The 11,402-nt window shown below is 29.6% G+C and overlaps 1 protein-coding gene across 1 annotated transcript; it reads right to left on the bottom strand.

Moving 5' to 3' along the window:
- Positions 1-4,949: 4,949 nt before the first annotated feature.
- Positions 4,950-8,179, bottom strand: LOC145935244 (uncharacterized). Its single transcript, XM_083036390.1, has 10 exons — positions 8,136-8,179; positions 7,859-8,045; positions 7,181-7,357; positions 6,834-6,923; positions 6,425-6,463; positions 6,118-6,210; positions 5,881-6,006; positions 5,557-5,649; positions 5,225-5,478; positions 4,950-5,138 (listed from the first exon to the last, which is right to left on the bottom strand). Exons 2-10 carry the CDS (start codon positions 8,043-8,045, stop codon positions 4,950-4,952), a joined length of 1,248 nt encoding a protein of 415 aa, XP_082892516.1. The 5' UTR covers positions 8,136-8,179.
- Between the last annotated feature and the right edge of the window lie 3,223 nt (positions 8,180-11,402).

Genomic DNA, 11,402 nt, shown 5'->3' with positions numbered 1-11,402 from the left:
TCTCACTATTTGTCTGTCTGTCTGTGGTGATCGTCTGTCTGTCTCTGTCTGTTTGTCAGTCCTTTTCTGTCTGTTTCTTCGTCTGTCTTTCTGTGCCGCTCTGTCTTGGTCTGGGGTGCTTTCGCGAAAGATCAAAATGATCCAGATTAAAATGATCCGTGTGTTGTGATTGGCCAAATCTGAAATTTCATTGAATAAAGTTACAATGAGAGTCAATCTCATTGAAATTTTATTCAATGAAATTTCAGATTTGACCAATTATAACGCACGGAATGCACGGATCATTTTAATCTGGATCATTTTGATCTTTCGCGAAAGCACCCCTGTTTGTCAATCCCTCTCTGTATGTTCGTTTGTTTCTACGTCTGTCTTTAGGTTGATTCAGACTATACGGCACGGACCGTCACGTTCCGGCAACGGCACGTATCGACACCGACACGACAAAACATTAAAACATGCGTTTTAAATGAGACTGTCCACACTAACCGACATCGACCTGCACGTTCCGTTAACGGAACGTACCGGCATAGACCGACATTATCGCAAAGAATATTTTGACGGTCCGTGCCGGTCCGTATCGGTACGTGTCGGTGCTGGGTCTGCCAGTATGAATTAGATCAGGCCTGCGGCCGGGTTGCATTTCGGCTAATATAATATAATATAATATATATATATATATATATATATATATTATATATATTATATTATATACATATATATATATATATAATATAATATAATATATATATACACATATATATATATATAATATAATATATAATATATAATATATATAATATAATATATATATACATATATATATATAATATAATATAATATATATACATATATATATATACATATATATATCGCAGACATAAGACGCTCGAGTTCAGGGATGATATACAGCTAGTATCATTCCTGAGCTCAAGCGTCTTATGTATAACAGTAGTGAACGGACGCAGCAAAAAATGGATCAAGAAAAATTAATTGAAAATGTTAAATCCTGTGACTCTTTATATGTAATGAGTCATGCAAAATATAGTGACAATGTATTTAAAGAAAATGCTTGGAGAAGAATTGCGAAAGAAATGAACCAGCCAGGTAAGTTTAATAATTTATTCTTATACAATAGTTTCTAATTTATTGTGTCTTGCCATTCAACACGGCCATGTTCCGTGATAAAAAATTCTTTGAATGCGTCTCGAACAATAAATGCAGTATTTGCTGCACTTCCTCCTTGTCGTGGTAAATTTTGCAAACCAGCGTCAATGCTATTATTATGCGCACCATCTTGTACGTTAATATTATAATCTCGGATATAATTGTGCAAAATGCACGTAGTCAAAATGATTTTATCTGCATTTTCTGGTTTTAACTTCAGTCTTCGATTGTAAAGCTGAAATTTTTGACTCAGTATTCCGAACACATTTTCTGAAACTCTTCGTGCGCGTGAGAGACGGTAATTAAAAATTCTTTTTGATCTATCTTCCTGAATTTGCGAACCAGGATATGGTCTCAGTAAATTTTTTTTTAATGGAAATGCCTCATCGCCAACTATGACATAAGGCATAACGTTCTGCGTATTAGGAAGCGCATTGTCTTTCGGGACATTCAATTAATTTTTTTCGAGAGCTTTGCCTAATTTAGAATTGGCAAATAGGCCTCCATCGCTATTCTTACCATATCCGCCTATATCTACCGCGATAAATCTGTAATGTGCATCGACTAATGCTAAGAGGACAATGGAAAACGTTTTCTTATAATTAAAAAATTGAGATCCACTATTTGCGGGAGCTTGAATGACTACATGTTTCCCATCGAGAGCGCCTATACAGTTTGGAAAATTCCAAATATCCCAAAACTCTTCGGCAATTTTTTTCCATTTATCCACTGTAGGCTTTGGCATTGTTAGTGACATCAAATTCTCTATTATCGCTTCACATACTTGAATGACAATCGATTGCACCGTTGAATGTCCGAGTCGATAACTGGTAGCTATTGTTCTAAACGAATCACCAGTAGCTAAGAACCTACAAAATATATACTTTATATGTATACTCGTTTTCTTTTCTTTTTTTTCCTTAGTTCTATGCTTATTTATATATTTTTTAAATTTCTATATAAATGTCTTTTTTTTCCAGCGACTCTTTGTAAAAAAACATGGACGAATCTTCGAGATTCCTTCAGAAGAGCTATAAAAAAAAGCGTGAAACAAAAAGTGGACAGGCCGCCTCAAAAATAAAAAAATGGAAATTTGAAGATGAAATGTCGTTTCTGTTACCATTCATGCAGGAAAGAGACACATGCAGTAATTTAGAAGATGTTAGTGATGATAATGAAGATGAACCGAATGAAAACGAATATAATGAAAAAAACAATGAGAAAGGAGATGATCGAAACGATGAGAAAGGAGATGATCGAAATGATGATAAAGAAGATAATCGAAACGATGATAAGGACAATAGTGATGATGTGGATGAAGAATCACAAAAAGAAATAAAGTCACAAAAACAAAAAGAAATTAAAAGAAAAAGTATCACTAATGTGGCTAGGATTAAGGGAAAATATCAAACACAACCAGAAACGGCATCAACAGTGATGATGAAATATTTGCTGGAGAAAAAAAATATTAAAGCGCAAACTCCACCTACTCAACAATGCAGTCCAATAGACACATTTTTTTCAAGTATTGCAGCAAGTGTAAAAAAATTTTCTCCTTATTACCAAAACATAGCCAAGTCGCAAATATTCTCCATCATCACTGACTTGGAAATGAAACAAATTATGCAGGAACAACCATTTTTTGCACCTAATACACCCACACAACATAATTCTACACAACACTCCACACAACATCATTCTACACAACATTCTACACCTACACAAATACAATTCTATCACACTGGATACAATGCATCACATCCTTCATCATCACCATCACTATCATCGTCACCGTCGATATCAACAATATCAGCATCTTTTTCACCTTCAAGAATCGCAACTCAATCGCCATCATATTTTGAATTATGAAATTGAAATTGTAAAATGTGTCCAATAAAAAATCTTTACCTTAAACAAACTGCAAGTCTTTCTGTCGGTGAAATTGCCTCACGAAACGACGTATTTTGTTTTTGCAATATTGGTTCAATTAATTTTAATAAATCAAAAAATTGGCATTGCGGCATTCTAAAATATTGATAAAATTTGTCTTCATATTTTAATAAATCTTTAAACAAAGTCCAATGCTCTCCTTCAAGTTTTCTTTGTTTTAATATGGGATGTACCCATTTTCGTTTTTTTCTTTCTTTACTTTTTTTTACATCGGATTCATTTTCATCTAAAAGTAAGGCTATAAGAGCCAATTCATCATCGCTAGATAATTCGTCCATTTTGTGACTGCTGTAAAACTGACGGACGGATGACGGACGATTGCCGAACCAGTCTGAATATAAGCAAAAATTTGTCGTGTCGGTGTCGATACGTGCCGTTGCCGGAACGTGACGGTCCGTGCCGTATAGTCTGAATCAACCTTTTCTGTGTCGGTCTGCCTACCTGCCTGTCTCTGTCTGTTTGTCTGTCTGTTCCTCTATGTCCGTTTGTCTGTTCCTTTCTGTTTGTCTGTCTATTCCCGTCTCTCTCTCTCTCTCTCTCTCTCTCTCTCTCACACACACACACACACACACACACTCTCTCTCTCTCTCTCTCTCTCTCTCTCTCTCTCTCTCTCTCTCTCTCTCCCCCTCTCTTTCTCTCTGAGAGAGAGAAAATAGTTAGGCGCGAGGTTCTAGTGTTACGCGCCACTTTTCATAGCGATCGACCTTTGTAGAGCGTTCCTCCCACCGTTTCGCTGTGCACCTATCGCGTTATCATAGGACGTTTCTTCTCGCCGCGTGCTTCTGCTCGCGTGAATTGGCTGATCTTTTTTTAATTAATTTCTCATTAATTATTTTGAAGATCGTAAACTGATAGAAGACTTCCCTACTCGGTTTAATCCGCTGTACTTGCATACAAAAGGTAAAGTGATTATTACTGGACACTTTGTACACACACATACACACACGCGCGCGCGCGTACATATATGTATATACAATATATGAAATGCATACACATGTATATGTGCAAATAGATAAAAAACAGTTGCTATTATAGAGACTATATAACTTGGCTCTGTGTCTAATTAACTTTAACTTTCGTTATTTAATAAATGCATGTGCAACATATAAAAAAGAATATAAAAAATATATATCAATTGCTATTGCATTACAAAAACTACACTTACAATTAGTATTAATCGAAGTTTGCATTTTTATAATTTCATTGCAAGAGCATCCTTAATAAGATTTTGAGCTTACCGCTGCATTCGCGAAACAAAGTTCAACAACTTAACGAAACAAAGAAATGTTTTGATACTAAATAATAAATTGCAACAGTGCGGTTGGATAAAATACAGAATACAATACAAACTGTGAACTGATGATTGAGATGTCCTGAGACCGAAGCGGCACCGGAAACAATTGAAGCCGTGCAACTTGAACTGAATGATTGAGATGTCCTGAGACCGAAGCGATACCGGAAACAACTGCAGCCGTACGACTTAAACTCACTCATGGGATGGAATGTTGCCATTGTTGTATTCAACGAACAATTTGCAACCTACATAAATAGAAACGACAATTTAGCAAGATCAAGATAACTACAAGATGTGCGATGTTAAATAAGCAACATTACTTTTACCTTTGCAATATCTTGTTTCAAGAGCCTCCATTCATGAAATCAAATTACGTATGATTAAATTTTTTTAATTGATATCGATGTCTGTCTCCCGCTCTTCGCAACCATTCCGAAAATTTAGTTTTCAAATTGTAATAATTTGATGAAGTGTACATGTTTGAAATAGTGCCTAAAAAGAATTATTATAAAAAAAAATATTAAAACTTAGTTTAATATTAAAGAAATTTTATCAATTTATAATTACCTAAGATAACATTCGCAAAAGTTGTATTTTTAATCCCTTCTGTCTGGCGTTGCCCTTCCCATGTTAGATTCGTAGCAAGTTCATTGGTAAGAGTTATGACTAAAGAATTAATCAAATGATTTTCTGCCGATTTTCCACCCATATTACGAATCTTTTTTTGCTATAAATTAAATACAAAATATTACTTAAAATGTTCATTTTAGGTGTTAATTTGTCTCTTTATAAAAATAATTTAAAACAACTTACAAATTGTTTTCGTTGTTCCTCATTCTCATTTAAATCCGTACAAAATTTTTTAAAGTCTTCCATAGACTTTAATGGAAAATCAGGTAACAGTTCCTCAGAGCAATTTGTTAATAATGGATTTTGCTCATCATTAAAGGCCAAGATTAAATCCAATTTTCGGTTCATCGCAGACAGCGAATCCAATTTTCTATTTACAACCAAGACTGTTTCCAGTATTCGATTTATTGATACTAAATCTTCTGGCGCATTTTCTTCTAAAAATCCAAAATAAAATATAAAATAATTAAATGAAATGTAAAAACAGTTAAGTATACGAATATACTAGAAAATACCTTTGTTTGAAGTTTCTTTTACATTAACATCCGTTTCTACATTTTGATTTTTATACTTTTGCATTATTTGTAATGCAGAATCATTCTTTTTTACTGGAAAAAAATAATTGTCAAAAATTAAAGATGTAGACCGATGGTAAAAATTGTACAAATAATCTATAAAAAATATTTTTTCCAATTACCATTACAAAATTCATGCTTCATTTCTTTCGTGATCTTAACATTAAGTGCGGGATTATAATCAACTAAAAAACAAAAGAATTTAAAAGAAAAAATATAAAAAATATAAATAAAATATAAAATTATAATAGCATTATTACATACTGTGTTTTATCACAGGAACAGGTCGCTTTTCTTTCACATTAAATAAAGGGGCACTCATAGATGTGTTTATCTTCTTTGGATGTTTTTCCAAATATTTATCTCTTTGAATATCTTTCTGTATATTATCTATTAAAACAATATATAAATTGTAATTAATTTTTTGTAAGCAATATAAATATTGTTAATAGCAAATAACTTTTAACTTCAAAAAATTCATTGCTTTGTAAAAATAATTACCATAATCCAATAATTGTTCATTTATATTTGTTGATTCATTCATATCATCAGAAGAATCTGATGATGACAAACATTGAATCTGTTCAAGTGCATCTAAAAAAAGAATAAAAAAACGAAAAATATAATTTAATAATGAAAATCCATACACGTGTATACGTGTGTGTGTATAATTGTATATGAAATATGTAAATATTATGTTTAGTGTATTGTGTACATATATATAATAAGTTCTATTTATAATCATATAAAAAATTACCTTCTTTCCTAACATCTATATCTGAATTTTTGTTATAAATATCACAATTACTTGGAGGAATCGAAATACTTTTTTTAACAGTTTTCACATCTGCAAATATAAAAAAATATACAAGATATTACATTTAAAAAATCTATACAACTATATAAAAACTGTATAATATAGCTTTAATTATATTTAAAAAATAACTTTGTTTTAAAGTTCTATTTATAATCATATAAAAAATTACCTTCTTTCCTAAAATCTATATCTGAATTTTTATTACAAATGTCATAATTACTTGGAGGAGTCAAAATAATTTTTTTAACAGTTTTCACATCTGCAAATATAAAAAAATATACAAGATATTACATTTAAAAAATCTATACAACTATATAAAAACTGTATAATCTAGCTTTAATTATATTTAAAAAATAACTTTTTGTTTTAAAATTCTATTTATAATCATATAAAAAATTACCTTCTTTCCTAAAATCTATATTTGAATTTTTATTACAAATGTCATAATTACTTGGAGGAGTCAAAATAATTTTTTTAACAGTTTTCACATCTGCAAATATAAAAAAATATACAAGATATTACATTTAAAAAATCTATAAAACTATATAAACTATATAATTATTATTATTAAAAAATTAACATCAGTTTGATTATTTTCCAAAAAATTTTTTACCAAAAATATTATTATTATTATTAAAAGCATAATATAAAAACAAAATTAAGAGTAAAATGTAAATATAAAAACAAAAAATTAAGAAAGAAGGAAAAAATTAAAAATATTATTTAATTTAAATGTAAAAAACATACCAGAAATCGAATCTGTGTCAGTCGATTCTGTATCATTGTAACTATCATATACTTTACATTTTATTTTTCTTTTTAAAGGAAGAATAGTTTCTTTATTTTGGAGAGCGTTTATTTTTGCATCATCCGATGACACAAATTCGGCATCTTTCTCTCTATTTTTCGCCTCTTCAAATGAATCTACAAAAATGATGAAAAATATTAATAGTAAATAATTATTAAAAAATTATAATACAAAAAAGACTGTGATATACAATATATAAAATCAGGTAAAGAATGAGCTAATGATAACCAGGCGTGAAAATCAGGCGCAACACTCTTGTTTGTTTAAAATCTTTTAGTCTAATATGAACACGTTTCGGTTCCTTTGGACCATCTTTAACAAAATTAAATGAAAGAATAAAACTTCTCCGATTATCTGAAATTCTTTACACTTCTTTTAAACAAATTAATAGAGAGCTAATTGAAGATGTCGACAGATGTTAAGAAAATGCAATAAAATTTTTATTACCTAATTTGCTAAGGATGGTCCGAAGGAAGGGCCGAAACGTTCATATTAGAATAAAACATTTTAAACAAACAAGAGTATTGCGCCTTATTTCCGCTCCTGGGGCTCTCATTAGCCCATCCTTTGCCTGATTCAATATATTAAAAAATTATTTTTTATATTGTTATTCATACTAAATGGTCCCAAGAGATAATTATATGAAACGTTCTCCCATGACGATTGTGGAAATAATGCTTTTTTAATTGCTTTTGACGTATTAACACCATGTGATGGCCATGCGCATAATTTTTCATCAATATTAATCCATGATTGTGGTACAACTGAACACCACTTATGACCAATCGCAACGTAAAACATCATCTATATAAAAAAAGGGAGAAAACAATATAAAATTATATTAAAAGTATAAAAAATTAAGAACTAATTTTGTGCCGTCATCAATTTATATACCTGATATTAAGTTTGAATGAAGAAGTGGAAAGACACAAAATTGGTTCCTTTCATATGGAAGCAGTACAGCTTTTCTTACAATTTCGTTCACAGAAAAACATTTTAGTTCAGTTAAATCGTTACTGACTACAAAAACATTCATGTATTGGGAATTACATGGATAAAATTGAAGAGATGAATAATTTTTAAATTCTTGACCAATTATGACAGGATTCCCATTTTGTAATCCTATATAATTTATCATCGAAATTTTATTATTTTTTAAATAACAATAACAATCTCTTTGTGAAGAACAGGATAATTTAAAATCGCGAAATTTCAACGATTCATAAGAATGAGAGCATCCAAATGGAATGTCATTTTTTTTTTGCGAAATTAATATTGGATAATTTATTATATTCTTACTTTGCTTATATTTATTTGCTGTATTCTTCTCAATTATTCTACGATGAATTTGTGGCAAAGGCTTTTCAGACTTTCTCAACAATTTTTTTAAACTGTGCAAATGATTTTCGAAAGGAAAAGTGCTGAAACTATCCAGCGGTCCAAATTGATTTGCATCATCACTTAAATGTATTAAATTATGAACTGTATAAATCATATTATCTTTACCATATAAAATCTTATAATATTGAACAAAGTAAAGTAAAAGTTCTTTTGCATACCGATTATTTTTTAAATAATCTTGAGGATCACATAATATTCGAATTGCACAATGAAATGCAGTGAAATGTTTTAAATAATTGTAGGGGAAATATTTATATAACAAAATAGGACCAAGATATAATAAAAAAACTCGAAATTCAGTGGCTTTCCACCTATCCAATTCTTCAACATTAGTTGGAATCCTGACAAATTCAGAACAAACATATTTTTTTAAAGTAAGCATATCCAGAGTTAAATTTTTTATTTGTTCGCCGGATAATCGACACTTAATTTGAGTAGATCCTCTTAACCATAAACTCAGCAATTTTTTCATTTGACCAAGGCATATCAAATGCATGTAATCAAGCGGAAAAGTCGTAACCATTGGTAATGGAATTTTTTCAAAAAGAGATGTTCCAGTATGATGTTCTGGATTTTTTCGTAACTTAAACGATTCATCTGTTCGTAAAGGACAATTTTCATCAAGAAAAAGCATTCGACGATTTTCATAATCTCCTTCTACAGTACATTTACTGCATCCAAAATAACCATTATGACCTTTTGTAGAAGTTACAAATGATCGCGCTGGACTATCACATATAATTGCTCTAATTTTAACATAATACATATGATTTTCATATGAAAAACCAACTGTATTTAATTGCTTGAACTCTTCGACAAAATGTTGTAAAAAACTATTACATAAAGTTGGCTTACTATATCCATGGTATGCGCCCACAATAAAAGGTACAGAATCTTCACAAACGATTTGAGCTAAGATAGGCCATAATTGACTTTTAGAACTTTTGGAAATAGGAAGACCATCGATATTTACATTAATGTAAATAATATTATTCGAAATTAATATATTTAATTGTTTTAATTGATCAATTATTCCATTTTGCAAACCATAGTGATAGTAATGTCCACCCGATCGGTTATAAAGTATTGTAGAACATGGAGTACGCATTAATGTTCTACCATCCTTAGGAAGGAGATTATGACCTTCGCTTCTTAATATGCCAAGTAAAGAAGTTAAACTTTTTTGTTCAATTTTATGTTTATCAGTCCAAAGAATTAATTTTTTACCAAGTGAAAGTTGCTTATTAGATAACAGATGTTCTCTTTCAGAAGAAATAGAAAATGTAAAATCATCTACTACATTAGACCGATTGATTGCTGCATTGGTAACCATATTTTCAGAAAAATTATCACAAATGTTATTATCAAGAACAAATTGAGGCACATGATGACAGATTTTTCTATCAAATAAAGGATTGCTTGCTTTCTGATTTAAATTATTAACAATTTGTGGAACGAAATTGTTAGAATTTTGCATCTGCTTTAATCGACGATTTTTTTGTCGCCGCCATAATTCACGAAATCTTTTCATTTGTCGCATTTTCTAGTGCTATTTGTTGAACCTATATATTATAAAAACAAATTAATATTAAAACATAATATCCTGTTTAAATCTACTTTAATAAAATATATACTTTTCATTTGATTATATATCCATATATATATATATATATATATTATATATATATATATATATATATATATAACTGATTATAAAAAGAAAAAGAATTTTGCAATAAATTAATTAACACACTGGAAACAACCATTTAAACTGAAATAAATTATATTTATTACAATTATTTATAAATCTTTAGATCAGCTATTTTATGCTTTATACGAAATTAATGATCATGTTTCGTAATTATGTTTAAATGATTATCTTTTGTATATATCAGAAAACATAAACTTTCAAATATATCCTTGCAAAGTGATATTCTCGTAAGCAAAAATTCTCAAAAAATACAGTTCAAAATATTTAAAATGATTTTTTAAACTTTAAATTTAAAATTTACGAGAAAATCGGATACACTATAAAACAATCTTGCACAATGTAAGTGTAATAATGTGTGTGTGAAATAAGAAAATAAGAAATATAAACGTTTTTGACTTTTTGTATAATTAAAGAAATATAAGGCACGTATAAAACATACGGTAAAAATTCTCTAAATCATATACAAATTCATATAAAGTTAAAAAAAAAAAACGGAGAAACTTTATGTGATTTGTTATAACAGCTATCTTTATATATTCTAAACAATACAAAGGCGAAACTTTTAGAAACAAATTGTACATAATTTATTGATATATATACAGAGTGTTCAGCGTAATGATCCACACGATTTTTGTAACACTTTATGTGGAATACCCTGTATATACAGGATGTCCTATTTTAAATAATGCATTGCTATGTTTCTAAAACGCGGCTTCCATCGAAAAATGTTTCATACAAAAGTTATAGCATTTCGAGGCGGGCATCGTGTTGTAAACATATTATAGTCTTATTTTAGATGGAGGCATTTTTGAAATTTCAAGATCATTACTTTCTTAAACCACTATTTACACATAACAATAATTGAACCACTATTTACACATAACAATAATTTTCTTAAATAAATCGATTCCTTGTAATATTTGGCATAAAAAATTGTATAGAGTTGAATAGTCGAAAAATAAATGGTTTACGAGGTATTTTATACTTATTTACTCTGTCATAATTGTTATAGCCCGAACTATAACCAGTAGTTATTAGGAATAAGAATT

This window comes from Prenolepis imparis, unplaced genomic scaffold (assembly GCF_030444845.1).
Source record: "Prenolepis imparis isolate NDT839.2.m4 unplaced genomic scaffold, iyPreImpa1.0 SCAF_4, whole genome shotgun sequence".
NCBI classification, from domain to species: Eukaryota; Metazoa; Arthropoda; class Insecta; order Hymenoptera; family Formicidae; genus Prenolepis; species Prenolepis imparis.
This window is presented reverse-complemented; position numbering and strand designations above follow the sequence as displayed.

Coding starts and splice junctions, on each gene's coding strand:
- LOC145935244 (XM_083036390.1), bottom strand. CDS start 8,045: ATGATGTTTTACGTTGCGATTGGTCATAAGTGGTGTTCAGTTGTACCA. Junction 6,924..7,180: donor TGACACAGATTCGATTTCTG/GTATGTTTTTTA, acceptor TTATATTTGCAG/ATGTGAAAACTGTTAAAAAA. Junction 5,650..5,880: donor TGTTCCTGTGATAAAACACA/GTATGTAATAAT, acceptor ATTTTTTTCCAG/TAAAAAAGAATGATTCTGCA.